General features: G+C 40.6%; 1 protein-coding gene across 1 annotated transcript in view; it reads right to left on the reverse strand.

The window, feature by feature from the left end:
- Positions 1–19,150, reverse strand: part of EPB41L4A (erythrocyte membrane protein band 4.1 like 4A) — a 198,938-nt gene that overhangs the window by 92,931 nt on the left and 86,857 nt on the right. The window contains exons 4-7 of the mRNA XM_045020531.1: positions 14,256–14,307; positions 12,668–12,746; positions 6,649–6,746; positions 3,562–3,682 (exon numbers count right to left, since the gene is read on the reverse strand). Of these exons, the coding sequence (XP_044876466.1) occupies positions 3,562–3,682; positions 6,649–6,746; positions 12,668–12,746; positions 14,256–14,307 (350 nt within the window). The remainder of the gene's footprint in view (positions 1–3,561; positions 3,683–6,648; positions 6,747–12,667; positions 12,747–14,255; positions 14,308–19,150) is intronic.

Below are 19,150 nucleotides of genomic sequence, written 5' to 3' on the forward strand. Positions count from 1 at the left end.
GCCTCTGGGTCCAAGCTGAATGGTTCCAGCACAGGCACTCATATGGAAGAATCTGAGGCCTGTGATGGCGGGTTCAGAGGGTGGTGGGTCCCAGGGTGGCCAGTGTGCCCATGGTGTTGGGTCCTGGGGTACTACAGACCCTAAAGATATGTGTATCAAGGTGGCAGTGCCAAAGCGCACCCTGGCTGGTGCAGCGGTCACACTCGGGAGTCTGCGCTGCACCTGGACACTGGGAAGAATGCAGTTCCTCTGCTATCTGTTGCAGTCTAAAGAGATCTCAGGTAGAGGCAGAGCCATCAGTGTGAGTGGTCCCGCAATTGCCAGGTGTGGTCTCTAGCCCAGGATGACTGGTGCATCCATCGGGGAACTAGAGTACCGAGAGCAGTGGCAAGAGTGGATATGGCAGGTCTAAGTGCACCATTGGGAGCAGCGGTTCGACCTGTCCAGGTGTTTAAGGTACATCTCACTGACCACTGAAGTGGGGTGGCATGTGCAGTTAGGAGCGTGGGGACTCCGGTCACACCAGGGGTGCATGCTGCGGAGAGCTGTCCCTTGGTACAGCCGGTACACTGGCTAGTGGTGCCAATACTTCTTTCTTCCTTTTGGCTTTACCCTCTGCATGGGTAAGCTTAGGAGGTGGCATGATCAGCTCTGCACATGACTTCTTGTGCAACCTGGCACAGCTCGGGGAGGAAATGCTGTGCTTCGCTGCAGTCCATGACAGGGACTTGCTGTGAGGGCCATGCAAGCACTTACGACACTCTCACTTGGCAGTGTCCTGCGCCAGTGGTGCTGTTGGATCAGGGTGGGAGTGGTAGGTGTGACACTCATCTCTGGTGAAGGGTGAGGCACCATCAGTTCCTCCAGTCCCAGATTGGACTCCACATATGGCCGGAGAGCCTCCTGCCTAAGGAACTCCTGCCTAAGTCACAGGAGATGAGCCTCACAGGTCTGTGGACAGATTTCACAGCCCGCAACGAGATGCACCTTCCCAAGCAGTACTCGTTGCTCACTGAGACTGAGTGAGGGCATGACACTCAGTCCTTGAACCCTTGGATGCAGGGCATAGTCCTCCGACAAGTGCTCTTGTAGGTGAACTACGAGTGTGGAGAGAGGATTCCAATGCCAACCATGCGGCAGTAAGAGGAAACGGAAGGATCGTCGCCCTGCATGACCTCTTATAACCTAGGCTGGACCACGAGGCAACATGTGACGCACATGCAGGTCTCTGGATACTTGTACTGAAAATGCCTGGCTCCAGCGCATGGCAAGCATGCGTACCGACGTTTGGAATATACATAGGGACCATCACTCAATGAAGAACATGTTTTTACTAAGCACTGTTCTCTCCATAATCACTTACATTCCCTCTCTGATCACCACCTTCTTGTCTTTAGCACTACCAACCTGCCCCCGGCCTCATCCCCTTGCTTCTCAATCTTTCCATGATTTCCAATACATCTATAGCTATAACTTCTTTTCCACCGTTAAGCCCCCGCTTCTCTCTCCTCCGTTGATTCCTGCCATTCCACTCTCTCCTCCAATCTTGACTCCTTTGCCCTTCTCTCCCATCACAATGTCTAACCTTTCCCACTCTTACCCCTGGCTTACCTCCAACATTTGTTTCCTCTGCTCTTGTTCCTGTGCTGCTGAATGTCTTTAGTGGAAGTCCCACAGCAACCATACTGATTGTGTTAATTGCAAATTCATTCTTTTTCTTTTTTTCTACCACTTCCTTAACCAAACAGCTCTATTTCTCCCTCACTGAATTCCATATCCACAAAAACAGCCAACATTTTGCCACCTTTGATTCCCTCCTTAGACCTGACCCTCCATCTCCACACAAAATCGTGTAATTTCTTTTTTTTAAAAATCTATATGATCGAGCATGATCTCTCCTCTAATCCACCTTCAGATCCCTCCTTTAGTCTCACCCTTTGCCTTGATGCTACAAACCCATGCAGGCTAATAATGGCTAGGCAGGCGCAAGCTAATATTACAACTATGGATTGGTTTATTAAACTTCCACATTGTGCAAAATATATGTAAAAACATTCTCTTATTAACATAGCTGTCCTCCATCACCACTCATTTACCCCCATTTGTTTCACACACCCCTGTGTGTTTTGTCTTTAGGACTAAGTTATCTAAAGGCAAGGGCTGTCTTTTACTTTGCACACAGTCTAGCACAATGACTGGGAATACTAGGCACTACTGCAATACAAACAGGGAGGAAATAATGTCCTCAGTTAAGCACTGACCAGGGACTCAGGAGACTGGGAATCAATTCCTGGTTCTGACACAGATTTCCCGTGTGACACTGGGCAAGTCACTTTCTCTGTGCCTTAGTTTCCCATCTTTAAAATGGGAATAATGGTACTTCCCTGCTGCACTGAGAAGTTATAAAGAGACTATACTAGTGATATATTAGTGATTATGAGGCACTCAGACAATAAGGTGATGAGGGCTACATACATAGATAGAAATAAATAATAATAGATAGCTTCCCCTAAAAGGGGAAGGTTCAAGTCAAGGTGTTGACTGGCAAGGACCCCAATGTCAAGGGATGAATGTTCAGGGAGGGGCATGCCTCTATATATCTGAGGGAAGTTAACATCTCCTTTCATTAAGCAAGACATTGATAATGCCAATATGCAGAAACTACTAGCTGAAAGACCCTACCTGGCATTTATCAAAATATGTATTTTTAATGTAGCAAAAGCACCAGGGTATCTACACCTACATACAAGAATGTTAGTCTTTTCAGATAACCCTTTAATACCTCAAACAAAATTAAGAAGAAGGGGATATAGTGCAACAGTCATAAAAGCACCTTGCTGATCAGTTCTTACTGGGGAGATAAGCGTTGTTTCATTTTCTGTGTATTAGAGGACAGCATGCTTATAAATATAAAAGAGAACTCTTTATTAAGAGAACTATTTAGCATTCAACTCTTGTGTACACAGACTAACTTCCTGTGCCTTCTCCAAACTCTTCCCTACTGCAACCTTCCTCCATGTTCCATGAAGATTGTTATATGCGAGGCTCCATTACAGCAGCTAACAATTTGGCAAGGAAAAGGGGGCCCATAGTATTAAGTGCTGTATTGTACACATATTGAGAGACGATGGGGAACTGAGGCACAGAGAGATTAAGTGACTAGCCCAAAATTACACAAGAAGTCTATGGTAAAGCTGAGAATTAAATCCAAATGTCTTGGATCCCAGTCCAGTGCCTTAACCATAAGCTACTATTTTCATTCCCCTCCACTGCAAAATTCAGAATGGATAATCTGAACATTTATATGTTTTAACTAAAGATACCTAAAGTACCATATCTATTCTAGTTATATTTCTAATAAGTTCTTAATATAGCCACTGTATTATCTCTATTTTAGATTTCTGATGAACATAAAAGGATGTTTCATGTCACTAGCAGATTCTGCAGACCTTCATTCTAGCATGATAAAGATACATGACAATATATCAGTTCCTTCTTCCCTTCTACTTAGCACCTGCAGCACATGATTTCCCAGGCATAGTAACAAAACTGAATTCTTACATCAGAGTTTTGTGTATCCGTTCTATTGCATCTTCCAGTTCTTCCTTCTGGTCTGGAACAAATCGGTATTCTGACACATAACCTGCAGTGTGCTTATATGGGTCATAGTCTCCCAGCTCAGCTATGGTGCACAAGAAAAAAAATTGTCACAAGTTTCAAACATTTTCCCATTACCCAAAAGATGTATTGTCTAACCAATCTGCATGTGCCACTGCACCTTCTCCCAAGTAACTCTATGAGCTCATCACTCAGTAGGTAAAATAAAACTGTTTTCTTATTGGAGAGGAAAAATGCATGGCAATGTTTTGCCTTTATATTAGTTTATTAACAAAGCAGTGTAGACCAATCCATGCAAGACTGGAGAAGCAATTTCATTAGTAACATGTTTTTAGAGGAATGGAAGGTTCAAGGGCTAGGAAATATGGTATGAAGTTTGTCACCTCTGCAGAACTGGAGTTAATTTAGTTTAGGTCAGAAATAATTGCTACAATATGCTACTTTGTGGTGCATGTGAAATGAACTGATGTGCTGAGTCCAGTTCTTAGAAGATTTGTGCCCATATAATAAAAACGAACATTCAAATGGGCATCCTGGTTGGGAGTCCTAGAGAAGTCAAGGACTGAATTAGAATGGAGATATAACTATCCTGTCAAGCTTAGAGGTAGTCTTTTGAGAAGAAAGCTGAAGTTCCTATAGGTAAACAAAAGACTTCAGTCTCCAGTTAATTTCAGTACATTTCTTGAATACTAAATTCACTTTAAAAATCAAAACAATGTATTTAAAAGAAATATGGGGACTTTGTTTTAAAATTTAATCAATGATTATGCATTTTAAAATAATTGTTTTTGGAGTGCCCTGGAATTTGCATATACAGGCAAAAGTGACAAACTATTTGTCTGATGAGCCACAATCATATTTTATATCCTTCAAACAGCTGTATATTAAATGTATATCTTAATCAGGGCTCAATTCTACAATTCTAATTTACATTGGGTAACAGTTATATGAGTAACCCCGTTGAAGTTAATGGGATAATTTGCATAATTTGAGTAAAGGCAGTACCATTAGGCCCTCAAGGAGGCAAGGGCTCCTCAGAAGCCCAGCCTTATTGGAGGTTCCCATCCAAATCCCACTGAAGCCATGGACATTGCTATGCCTCTTCACACGCCATGAGGTCAGTGCCATAAATCATAATGAAAAAAATCTCATAAAACATCAGCTTGTTTTCGTTATGGGTTGTTTTATTTATTTTTTTATTTTTTTAACATATTAGTCTTGTCTCCAAAACAAGAGACTGATCTGATCAGCAGAGATACAGGAATTCCCCGCCCCACCGCTCCAACCCCAACCCCACCCCCCAAAAAACCCAACAATAAAACGGTGACCCTCATGCTTGAAACAGAATCAACAGCAGGAATAATGACTTTGGGCTTCACTGTGCACTTCAATAGTGCACAATAGAGTAGGTGTATGTCTGTGTGCTGTAAGGCTTGCCGAATGTATAGTGCATACTGCACTCTACGTTGTTGCCAAGCCTATGGATGGGATTCCTGTGCTAGTGCTTCTGTCTTATAAATTCAGTGTTTTGCACAAACATATGCATTATATGAGGGTCTCTATTTGCATATTTGTTGTCAAATTCAGCCCTGATGTAAGAGGGCATAACTTCTTATGAAGTCAATGGAAGATACGCCCGTTTCTGCCAGAGCTGAATTTAGCCCTTTGTAACTATTGTGTACCTGTTCTAGCTCTCCTATCCAAAATGAACTTTTCTAGCTATTTCCTTGTGGCATTTCAAAGAAAGAAATATTGGTCACTGAGATTAGTATCCTATAAACAATCTTTGACTAGAGCTGCAGATTCCCACAGTTTAGCCACTATGCCTATGACTGGGAAATAGAGTATATACTTGTTCCTATTTCTCTTAATCTGTTTGAAGCTGATGCAGTCACTGCAAAACAATATACCTGACCAATATATATTGCAATATTTCACAGTCAAGGCACAACTGTCATTGAAGTGAACGGCCTATCACAAACAGCCTTCTGGGTTGGGTCATATCACCTTCCATAGCTGGGGAAATGTCAGTGGAAAAAAACCTCAGAATGTGACATGCTTTAACTTTCCTGAGAGACATGTCATATGCCATGAAAGTCTCTAATCTCCTTTTACATTCAATAAGTTACTTCTCTGTTGTGATCTCTCAAACATGTTGTTCTAAAATAGAAATTAAAGGAAGAATATTTTCGGCTTGTATTAGGTAGCTGCTCTGAATCATACTTGGATTAATGATAATCTTCACTTAGTACCTGCCACAGATGAAAACTGTAAATTATGAGTTTTCCATGCATAGTTCCCAAGAAAATATCATAAATGCACATGATATCCCTGACTGCCAAATTTTGCATTTGGATATCTGATTTTAGCCCAAAGATGAGCAAAATCTTACTTCTTACTAACTTTCCATTAATGTGAAGTAGTTCATGTTTGCTCTATCAAATCCATGGGATATACTAGCACTCATGAAATCTGCTTCTCAAGTGCATGCCAATAAGTGAACTGTAGAATTAAAACTTCATGCTTCAAGTCAAAACACATCCCTCCCCTTCATTATCTTCAAGTATTAGTATTGACATAATGTGGTTTTTGTAGGACTGCATCATTTTGGATGATCAACAGATTTGTCTGGAGGCTGCTTCCGGCCCTTCAGATCTACACATTGTTTGATAAAATAGAAAATAGGATATAAATAATATTGGGCTGTAGACATACCCTGACTTGTAATGTTATCAAGCACTGATAAAAAAGTTCTCTCTGTGGTCAGTCTCCATAACTCAACCATCAATAACTGTCAGATATTTCAGAAAAAAGCCCATAGTATCTTCATTTAAAATTAATGTAACTGGTTCTATAGAAACTGTATTGAAGTGTCCCCTATTTATAATTCTCCTGTTAGTCTCTGTAATTTAATTTTTTTTAAATTAACATACAAAGATTTAGATTAAAGTCTCCATTTGGTGGCAATATTTGGAATAAATCCTAACATTAACAAAACAAAAAAGTTATTAGTTGGTCAGAAGAACTCACACTGAATTGCATATGCTCCCAGCTGAGCTGCAATGTTGATGGGACAGGGCATGCGTCCTTGCAAAACATCTTGCTTCACCTGCAAAAAAAATTGATACCTAAAACAGAGAGAGAAAATGAAGTTGTTAGTTCAATATTAAGGATTCTGGTGTATTCAGTAACATTTTACTGCCTTCCGGTTTATCTGGGGGAGGGGAAGGTCTGTAGCTCAGCTTAAAGTGACATGGTCAATTCAAAAATCACGTTTGCATCTTCTGCAACTTTTTTTTTTACTATTAATGTTCAAGTAACATCACGATTATCATCACTGAAAGACTGGAGGAGGAAAAAATTCTCTAGTTTTCCAATTTGTTTCCTTTGTGCATCTGACAGCACAAATTGTGATAGTCAATTTCCCTAGAAAGAGATGGTTCCCCTAGTTTGTGTGGGATTTTCAGATAGCAGCAGGAAAAGAGAAAATATTTTTTAAAAATCAAACAGGAAAATATGATTGTAAACACACATGAGGGACAAATTTTGACCTGGTTAGTGGAGCAGAGCAAGGGAGACACAGGACATAAGGCACTTGCTTACTCGCTTGTGTGGGCTCGTAACAGGGTCTCCAAACCCCATGCTGAACACAGGCAGAGGGGGGAGGAAAGTCTCTCCCATTTACAAGCAAGCAGCTTGATCACAACCCCAGGAATTTGCCAGTCATGGGGGCAGGCATCCACAGCTGCAACCAGTAAAGGAAACAGAGCCTGCTGTAAAGGGAGGAGTTTAGAGACGGAAAGGGAGGCACTAAGGCCTTGCATAGCAAGGTGGTGACAGCTTTGCACTAGGCTGCCTCCAAGAAACGAGCCAGGAGATTGAAAGAGACGGCAAGTCCAAAAAGTGAAGGTCTGACAGGCTTAATGGAAGGTCAGAATCCAAGAACTTACCTGACTGAGAGCAAATAAAGGAGGATCAGTCAGGAGAAGCTGAGGCCCCTCAAGAGACCACCCCAAAAGGCATTGACAGGGCTATACGTACCACCGCCAGCAAATGTGGGAGGAAAAACAGACACCACAGGGCCACTATATTCCATTCCTCCACTTGCAAGTGGGCAGGAAGAGGTGGGGCCCTAGCTCTGCCTCCCGGTGCACCAGCCAGCTGGGCTACGTAACTTTGTTAGTGCAGAGTACTTCCCCCTCAGAGCTGGAGGAAACCAGGAGAGTAGATTGTGACTCTCAATCTGCTTCCAAATCTGCCTCAGGGCAGCACAATGCACTTCCCCTTACCCAGGGCTCATGGCAGGGAAGGGGGCAAGTGGGGCAATTTGCCCCAGGCCCTGCAGAGGCCCCCACGAGAGTTTTTCGGGGCCCCTGGAGCGGGGTCCTTCACTTGTTCTGGGGGCCCTGGAAAACTCTCGTGGGGCCCGGGCCCCCGGAGCTTCTTCCTCTCCGGGCCTTCGGCGGCAACTCGGCAGCAGGGGGGTCCTTCCACTCCAGGACCCGCCGCCGAAGTGCCCCGAAGACCCGTGGCGGGGGGTCCTTCCGCCCCGGGAACCTGCCGCTAAAGTGCCGGGTCTTATGCGGAAATTTGGCGGCAGGGGCTGAATCCTGTGGGCGGCCCTGGGTCATGGTAAAGCCACAACTGAGCCCAAACTTAGCAAGAGGAGTCAGGGGCAGGGGTAGTAATTGTAGTGACTTTTAAGAATATTTTTTAACTGACAACATGTTAAGATGACTGTGTTCTTTTAAGCTCTGATATTGCCCCATATTCACAAAATGTATTGCAAACAACTTCCTTAATCACAACTGCACACATCAAAAACATGTATGGTAAACTGCTCACACAGGCTGGTATAAATTAAATGAGAGTATTTGATACCCCCTCTTTAGCACATGAACACTGAATTCCTGATGAAACAATATGAACAAAAGAGAGGATCAGAGTAATAGTAGGTAAGAAAACAAGTTATCTAGTTCAGTTTTTCAGATACTCTAGTACATTTAAAGGAAATATTTTAAAATGCTGTTTATACCAAATGGATATACATCATACCGTATCACATCATATTGAAAGAATATCAGTGATTTCTTACAACAACAGTTTTTAAAAGATCTTTTTGTGATACAGGCACAAATTGGTCATACTTACATACTGAACTTCCCTTATTCAGGAACTCATTTATTTTACAGAGCCAAATAACTGCATTATACATTATTATTATTATTAAGTTTATTTTGTATTTATTATTGCATTATCATCATTACTCTTGTAAATACTTGGTACTTTCTATGTGTTCATAGTAAATTATTGAAATATTTTTGTCTTTGGGCCATCCAGACTGCAGACTATGTGGCAAATAATCTTTGCATTACTTTGTTAAGCTCAAATAAAAATTGTCAGTGTTCAAGGACCTTTCAGTGCTATTTAATCTGGGATCCTTCCAGCCCAAATTAGCTTATTTTGCTGATGGTCCCCATAGACACCATGGGCATTCCAGGATATACAGCTGTGCCATTTGCACCCTATTTCTTATTGGAGAGGAAAAATGCACAGTTATCTAGGCCTCTCTTCTTCCCAGGGCCAAATGCCTTATATAGTGAGAAGGCACACTACAATGGTATCAGGAAACACAGTGTGCACGCTCGTTATTACTCCTTAGAATTCTAACTAGCAGGCAGACTCTTCTTTGAATGAATTACAATGAAAGAGAAGAAATTTAAGGGTGTTGTGGAACTCACATCTCTCTTGGCTGACAGATTAGAAATGAAGTTCACTTCCAATATATATCTCCTCCCCTCAGCATTTCCAGCAGTTGTACAAGACTGAGTATGGCCTTACTATGTGTAGCCTGCTGCACAGCCATTGTCTACAGCTCGCCTGGATATGGATATTTTCCACCAGTTCTTTGGTATTTCCCTAATAATTACAGAAGTGCAGGGATGCAGGGTTTCCCCTGAGTTCTGAAAAGTATCATTTTAACCACCTCACATTTTCTTCATACATATCTATCCTCACAGTTAGCATAATCTAAAGCAGGGGTCGGCAACCTTTCAGAAGTGGTGTGCCGAGTCTTCATTTATTCACTCTAATTTAAGGTTTCACGTGCCAGTAATACATTTTAACATTTTTAGAAGGTCTCTTTCTGTAAATCTATAATATATAACTAAACTATTGTTATATGTAAAGTAAATAAGGTTTTTAAAATGTGTAAGAAGCTTCACTTAAAATTAAATTAAAATGCAGAGCCCCCTGGACCGGTTGCCAGGACCCAGGCAGTGTGAGTGCCACTGAAAATCAGCTCGTGTGCCGCCTTCAGCTTGCGTGCAATAGGTTGCCTACCCCAGATCTAAAGTAAGACAAAAACAACTTAACCTGCTTTTAAAAAAATTCTAATTACCCCCCAATTTTTAGGTACATGTTGGCTCCATTGATTTGCCTCCATCCGTCACTTTAAAATGTTAACTACTTGGCTCTATATACAGTACAAAATACATACAATTTAACACTGCATGTTATTGCCAGAAGCATATGACACCATTTAATGCAGGGACAGTATTTGCAAAGGTGATAGACTGTGGGAATAGATCTGACAATATATGGGACAAATCATCAGAGAAAAGTTATTTAAAACTAGAAATCAAATTCTGCATGAAAGGGAACTTAGAACTAAATACTCTAAAGTCGGTGGGCAATAAATACCAATTATTTTGCTAAGATGCTAATGTGGATGGGAAAATAATACATTTGGAATAATTATTTAGATAATAAACTAATACAAAATGGGCATAAACATTCAAATCAAAGGCTGTCAAATCAGTGTATATACATCTAAACCATGATTTCAGGCACAAAAATGCTGATTTGGGCACAAAATGCAAAACTGGGGGCCTTATCTTAACTGTCCTTATGTGTGTATTTTCACTGTGGATTTGAGGAAGAAATAGCTTTAAAAAAAACAAAATAAAACAAAAACTCCACAATTTGCAGTCAGAAGCATCAGTTCTGCCTCCTGTGAGGTGATGATGCTCCTAACTCCTAGTGAAGTCAGTGAACGATGGCGATACTTAGCTCCTTTTAGGATCAGGCCTCTAGTCCAAACTTGTACCCCGAGTGCTTGCCATACGCTCTGCCAAATTACATCGATAATGGTGTCTAAACATTGCTTGAGCAAACACACCCAGGAGATATTGATAACCAGTCAGCATTTATTTTTGCCTACAGAACACATCAATTTCTGGTGTAAAGAGATTATAAATTTGATAGGTTTTTACTATTCAAAAATAGAAATTATATAATGTGACAGAAGTATTAACATCAGATAACAGTAGGCTCCATATAACTTTACATAAAAAAGAAAAGTCAGTGACCCATATTCCACAAATAAATACAGATAACAGTGGCAAAACACTGGAATCACATACCTAAAATTATCACAATAAAGAAAAGAAAATTGCTTTAATGCATTCTATGTAGAAGGCAGTGATTCCAGCCTAAGTATTCTTTCTGAAAATGTGTCTATTTCCTATAGGGTTTATGGTAAGAGCCCAAAGAGATAAAGGCTCAAATAGTTTGATGGCATTTGATCATGCAGATTCTTAGATATGTATTATTGAAGATTGCAATTATAAGCTTAGTATTTTTCTATGCCCCCTCCCCACCTAGTTTTAAAAAGCCCAAGTTTTGTGTGAGCAAACATATTTCACACACACACACACAGAGACTCACTAAAAATGCACCGTGCATGCCAAAATGCTTTTGGCATAGATTTATGCACCTAATAAGCAGTGCAAATCATTAACTGATCTTGTTATAAGCAAAATTAATGCATTTTTTTTAAAATTTAGCTCTTAACTGTCATTTCACAGATATGAATCCAACCTGCCTCCAGAGTAGTAATCACAGCAGGTTCTGTTGTCGGAGTTCTCTTCCCAGGGCCATCTTTTTTCCCCTGTGAGCAGGGTTGAAAGTGGTTCTGGAAAAGTACAGGAAAACTATATCAAACTTTCGGGGCAGATGGGGCATTACACTAAGACTAATGCGTGCTTTTTCACTGTACAGAGTCATAGTAGTATTCGTTTTTCCTAGTTCAATATAAATCTTGTCAAACTGGGAGGTTTTGTCACTATGAGGAAAAACTAATGCCAATATGGTAAAAAAAAATTCTTATCATAGTAGTTCAGGAAAAATATTTGTGCTTATTTTTCACCATTAAACCACGTTGGGTTAGGAAATGAAAATTTATGTGTGTATTGTAATAAAGTTTGGCATGTCATGTTTCACTTGAGCATAAATGTGGACAGCAAGACAGGAACATTTCCATGTATTTATTACTGCCAGTCAGCACGCTACATCTGCCTAAATATGTCACTTGAATATCAAATTTCTTTGTGAATCTGAAATGAACTGCCAGAGATCTTTTATACATAAAACATAATAGATAAGCTTGTGTGTGTGTGTGTGTGTGTGTGTGTGTGCGCGCGCGCTTATGCAAGTGTACTTCTATATTGTTGGGGGCGAACTATTATTTAAATGAATCGTAAACATTATTTTGCTTTTCCACATCTTTTGCATATTTTTCAAGAGACCAGGAGAAACACTTCTTTAAAAATAGTTCTGGAATTTAAACCATGGCCAATTAAAAGGAAAGCAGGTATTCCCTACAGCCGTATTTGGATACACAAACTGGGGGGAGGTAATCTAAAACCTCTCTCTAGAAGCATATCCATCACAGGACATGTATAAATCCAAATGTGACAATACATGCTTAAAAAAGAAAAATTCCCAACAATGCATACAAAACCCTGACATCTGCCCATGTATCATATAGCACAGGTTCAATCTGATCTTCCAAACAGGTTTTTACTGAACAATGCAAGCTTTGTCTCAGTTTTCTTACAGACACAGGTGTGTAAGCAAAAACAAACAAAACAGAGCAGCCATGTGCACCTGCATATATGTGATTACAATCTTAATTTTATTAATTATGATTTCAGATCAGCACATCATATGCATATCACCAATATTTAAACTATATGCAATACTATACCTGGTTATTTCTTCCTTAAGTTTGCATGGATCTTCTGCATAGAATTTAACACCAAAATATAGAGTATATGGTGGCCCAGCTAAGGGAAAGAGAGAATAATTAACTTTTGTAGTGCAGATTTATAAAATAAAATCTTTCATTATAGATGAGCTACTAAGCTGCCTATTTATCCAAGGGGCTTACACAGTCCACTGCCGCCCCCCCCCATATCACCACAGAGTGAAGTTCCTAATGGACTCTTTTCCCTTTACAGAGTAGAAAAACTTTGTTGGAACAGGATGTTTTTGGTTTTTTTGGTTATTGTTTCTTATATTTGTTTGTGAGTACAACACCGTGTCCAATGTGGAACATTCCCCATGATAATCAATAACTGAAAGTATAATTATGCCTTATATACCTAGTAAAAAATTTTGAATTTTGTAATTTACTTTTTTAAAAGTTTTAGCTCTCCAATAAAATCCAGTAACTCAATCCTACAATTCCTGTTATGATCATATTTATTCCCATGCACACACTTCCACCAACTTCAGCCAATGTCCCATTGATCCAAGTGACTTCAGTAGGACTATGTGTGATATTAAAGATACACATGGTAGTAACAACCTGCAGAGTCGTGCTCAATCCTGCAAATACCTGCCACCAGGAATTGAGTTTACTACCATGTATAGTCCCACTGACCTCACAGGGCCCATGAAATATAAGTGTATTTAATTTTTGTACAAAACAAATTGAAAAGCAGCTTCTCCTGACAAGCCTAGAGTTCAGATGTCTGTATTTTCCCTAGAGCAGCTACAAGACTTTCCTGTCTCGCAGATGACAATTTAAAACTCTGCAGGGAATTCTGTGATAGGTAGTTATGATGATATTATCTGTTGCAAGCAAATCCTGAATGCAGACCGTGGTAGATACACAAAATTGCTGCTCATCAAATATTTTGTTTTGAAATGTGAATGTCATTTGAAATCCTGCACATACAATGCCAGATTTCCAAAAGTAGCCAGCATCCATAAGTCAGTGGGAGATGCTTTTAAAAATCTGACTGTATTATTTGGGATTTTACTATATTCATTATTAATATTTTTACAAAATGTTTCCAATTTTCTATTAAAGTAATATTATTAACCTTATTAAATAATATTTTAAAGTAGGGGATATTTGTCTTTGATATCTAAAGAATGACACCAATATATAATTCATAAAAAAAACTGGGCAAATTTTTGAATATGGACCTAAGAGGCAATATTTTTCCACTTGTAGAAGGAAAATATCATTCACATCACTTAGCAAGGCAGAGAAATCAAAGCCAGTACAATTCTAAATTATACAAGTAAGAACTATACCATATACCAGTGCTTCTTTTATTCTAAGCAAAGGTTAATCACAGAAACATCCTTAAGTAAGAGAAAGAAATTACATTCAATCAATGTATGTAATTTTGACATGGCTATTAACTGTAATATTTATTACAGCTCAGGAAACTATGAATCTGTCATGCCTCAGAAATCAAGACCCACTACTCTGCACATATGGTGTCCTCTGTCTCTTCATCTTCAAGTAACTGTTTATGAGGTTCAAGTGAAATACATACTGTTTATCAATTCCTTATGTTCTGCAAGGGTCTTTGCAGGATCCAGCCAGTACTGTGAGAATAGATATGAAAATTAGTCATTTACCATGGCAAGCTATTAATGGTTAACTTCAATTTATACATTTATACATTACTGTTTTCCCCAAATTCAGTATGCGTGAATTACAAACAATTATGTTAACTATTGGGCACAATGAATTTAGGGCCCAATCCAAAGGAAATTCACTTTTTCTTCTATATCGGTAAAACACAGAAGGAAGCCTGAGTAATTTGTTGGCGGTGGTTATACGTATTACTATAAAAATCTGAAGTATTGCAGTCTGCAATCTGTAAATGAAAAACTATAACCCAGAGTAGAGAAAAATATTATCTTGACAAGTGTGTTCCTATACATCTTCTCCGAGGAAGGTGTCATAGTAGAGGAATGACACGGTCACGTTCACATTCAGCAATAGCTGTTGAATACTGCCTTACACTCAGAGTTACAAGAACCACTATGTCCGTTCAATCAGCTGTACTTTATTACAGATGCTAACTAGGAATCTCAGCTAAAGCTGGCAGTCCTGAGCTTGACTCTTATTGCTCACAGGGCTTGTCCCACCTGGTGCATTAGTCCACACCTGCTGGGATGGAAACTCTAACACCAGCGTGTCGCACTTAATGGCCCACGTGCATTTTCATGTAGTACTGTTTGAAATAGGATTACAGTAACAAACACTAGGGAACTTTTAGTGCACGCCAGCAACGTCCACATAGGCCAGTTATTGCGCAAAACACTGGTGTGCATTCAAATTTACACTCCAGCTGGTGCAGACTACAGAACTATGTACACAAGCTCATATCAACCCTATTCAGTTAAAACTGATAGCTTCAGGAGAATACAGATAACACATCTGACACTATGATAAAACTTCCTAAACAAAATAAGAAATCTTGCAGTGGCTATACCTCAATAACCCTCCAAAAATAGAAACCTTCTTAAGTTTACAGTGAGAGGGAAGAAAAACAAACAAATCACTTGATAAATTTGTTCAAACATCCTATTGGAGCTCCTAGATGGTGTGGCGTTGTTTTTTGTTTGTTTTGTTTTTAAGGAAAAGGACATAAATAAATTTGGTTACATTTGGTATAACTCCTCCCCTGCTATGGGCCAACAACAGGAACCTTCACCATTGCAGAATAGACTGCTATCACTTGTGCTATAAAACCATGTTCATTAGTAACATGCAAAGGCTGTTATCCTCGAGGGTGTGATGGGCTGCTTGGTCCTTGTGATGAGTCAAGAGAGGCACAAGAGACTTGCCCAGGCCTGGCTCATTTGCTCTATTCTCCCACCCCAAGAGTTGGAGGAGTTCCTGCGCCAGGTAGTGATCCCAGAGGGGAATGGGTCACTGGCAGTGCTGGAATTACAAGGATGCTTTGGGGGATGTGACCCCTTAATACTTTTATGGCTACCTCACCTCTATCTTATTCAAAGGTATTGAGCGGATAAACATGTTTTGGCCCTTTACTTCTCACTAACAATTTCTATAAATCGCGTACACATGCAGCCTTGCAGCAATCTTCCATATACCGTGCATATCACCAGCAGTGCCAGTCACAACTTCCTCTACCTCTGGGGCAGGTGCTGTGATGGCCATACTGGTGATTCGGGCTCCGCAGCCTCTGGGGGTAGAGGTCAGAGCAGGACCTGGAGAGGCTGGAACAGCCACCATGGCACCTGAGATCAGGCTGGGAGCAGATAGGAAGCAGGGTGGTCAAGTCAGAGCCAGGAGCAGCTACCCCTGGCGAGAGAGACACAAACTGCTTGGACCCCCCTTCCCAGCCTGGAGCCAATTGCCCCTCCCCCAGTAGCTCCCCTCGCTCCCCATGCAGAGCACCCACCCTGACTCCCTTTCCTATTCCTGATACCCTGACCTCACCCCGTTGCCCCTGACTCACCCTGCTTCCCAGGAAGAAAATCCACCGCCACTTCCCCACTCTGCCCTGCTCCCCAGGCAGAGCGCCCACCCCGACACCCCCTTCCCATCCCAGACATCCCAACTTCCCCTCTCTACTCCACTGTCCCTGACTCTCCCTTGGGTGCGGGTTCAGCACCGGCAGCATGGTGGCTGTGTCACACAGTGGCTCCCTGTGGTAGAAGAGCTTGGCCCCCTGAGATGGGCCCTATCTTCCTGTGGTAGCCGCACCCCTGTCTGTGCCCTCCCTCTTTCTGGACTTGGCCAGGCTCCACCTGGTCTGTTGGGAGCAAGGCAGCCAGTGACCCAAACCCAGTGACCCCCTCAGTCTCCCTCTCACACACATCCACACCAACTGTACATCCTGCAAGACGTTTTGCTTTCATGGAGTTAGGAAATCAATGTAAGGATCTGAGAATAGGGTCAGAGTTAAATCAGAGGCACAGAGAGGGCCTGATTGTGACCTAAGTACAGTTACTCATCCAAGTCTCCTCACTGACACCAATGGTAATACTATGATGAGTAAGAATTTTCAGGATTGGACTCAGGAACAGTAAAATTAAAAAAAAATGCAGGGGTCACTTGGGTGTAAATGATGGAGGAATTTGCATCACAATGGGCCAGATTTTCAAAAAAGATAAAGCAACTAAATAAAATGGACAGACTCCCACTGAATGCTGCTGGGTATTGGGTACAGAGATAATTACCATAAAATTTAAATTCTGATCTGGGCTTTCAATTATGAACAGCCATAACATCTGGGTGTATTCAGACCCAGATTTCATCTAAATCCATATGTAGTTATAAACAATATGTCAAATTGTCAAATAATTTAGGCTTCAGTCACCAAACACCAAAACCCATTCATAGTTGGTTACAAAGGTCCTACTGGCCATCAAGTCTAAGGTCATTCTACACAACAGGAACTATATTGGCATAGCTATTGTGCTGTAGCTATGCTGGCAAAGACCTGTGGAAACACCACCTCAGGTGGGTTGACGGAAGCATTCATCCTTTGACATAGCTGCGTCACTCAGGGGTGTGGATTTTTCATGCCCCGGGCCCACGTAGCTATATGTCAACCTAACTTTTAAGTGCAGATCAAGCCTAAATACAGGACTGCTAATATTCTCAGCTTAAAAAAAACAAACCCCAATACCTTCTTTTGAACCACTGGCGGGTTGGAGCATATGCTACTGATTCTTAACTTGGATTTTAATATGTGGCTCCATTATGTATATTTAAGCTATTCTAGGTTAAACACAAGCAAAGCAATGTGGAGAGTGTGCAGTAAATTCCATCTGTCCAGTGCATATTATTTCCTAACTACCTTTCTTTAAATGAATGTAAAAAGTATTTTTTTCAAGTTTAATGCCAGGTTTCTGTGTAGGGTCAAATCTTGGTCAAACGCTCAGAACCTGTTTGAAACAAAACATTAACTAGGTTGAAATTTTTTCATTTGCTGTGGTGTCAATCAATGAAGTGACTGGAATCGGTAGGCTTGTCCCCTGCCAGTCCACAAGGCATCTGGTGCTCTAGTCATGCAGCTCAGATTACTATGAAATTGTAATCTTTGTCTCACATGGGGTCACTGCAATGCTATAGCACACAAATTTTTGTTCTAATTCAGAGATTCAGAGCTTTAAAAGCCAGAAGGGACCACTGCAATCATCTCGTCTAACTTGCTGCATAACACAAGCCCCAGGCTTTCCTGAATTAAATCCTGCTTCATGTCCCATAGCTGTGATTGAACCAGAGCATATCTTTTAGAAACATAATCCAATCTTATTTTAAAATGTCCAGTTATGGAGACTCCAGCAGAATCCTTTATAAATTGTTCCAATGGTTAATTACACTCATTGATAAAAACTGCACTTAGTTCTAGTCTAAATTTGTCTAGCTTCAACTTTCAGCAATTGGCTCAAGTTATACCTTAGTTTGCTGAATTGAAGAGCCCTTTATTACTGAATTTCTGTTCCCCATGTAGTTATTTATAGACTGTGATCAAATCATTTTTTAACTTTCTCTTTGATAAACTACATAGATTGAGCTCTTGGAGTTTCACACTTGAAGTGTGGACACCAGAACTCGCTATAGCATTCCAGGAGCAGTGGCACCAGTGCCAAATACAGAGGTAGTAAAACCTCCCTTCTCCTACTCAATATTCCCCGATATAAACATCCAAGGATTGCATTAGCCCTTCTGGTCACAGTATGACTCCAGGAGCTCATGTTCATCAGATAATCCACCATGATACGCCCCTCAAAAATACTTTTCAGAGTCACTGCTTCCCAGGATAAGAGTCCCCCATCCAGCAAATATGGCCTACATTCTTTGTTCCTAAATGTATGACTTTATATTTAGCGGTATGCAATTCACACTGTTAGCTTGCACCCAGTTTATCAAGCATTCCAGATCATTCTAATGAGGAGAACACTTCTCTAATACATTTTACCATTCTCCTAATTTTTGTGTCATCTGCAAACTTTATCAGTAATGATTTTATATCATCTTCCAGGTCCTTGATAAAAATATTAAATGGCATAGGGCCAAGAGCCAATTCCTGCAGGGCGACACTAGAAACACATCTGCTTGCTGAGGATTGTCCATTTACAAATACATTTTGAGACCTATCAGTTAGCCAATTTTTAAGCCGTTTAATATGCCCTTCTAATCGTGTATCATTTTAGTTTCTTAATCAAAATGTCATGTGGTACCATGTTAAATGTCTTACAGAAGTCTATTAGACACTATTACTTCTATCAATCCAACAGGATATTAAGTAGTTTGACAAGATTTATTATCCATAAACCAGTGCTGATTGGCACTAATTATATTACTCTCCTTTAATATTTTTATTAATCAAGACCCATATCAGCCTTACTTTGCCCAGAATTGATGTCAGGCTAACAGGTCTACTATTACCTGGATCATCCA

The sequence above is a fragment of the Mauremys mutica genome, chromosome 6 (genome assembly GCF_020497125.1).
Source record: "Mauremys mutica isolate MM-2020 ecotype Southern chromosome 6, ASM2049712v1, whole genome shotgun sequence".
NCBI classification, from domain to species: Eukaryota; Metazoa; Chordata; order Testudines; family Geoemydidae; genus Mauremys; species Mauremys mutica.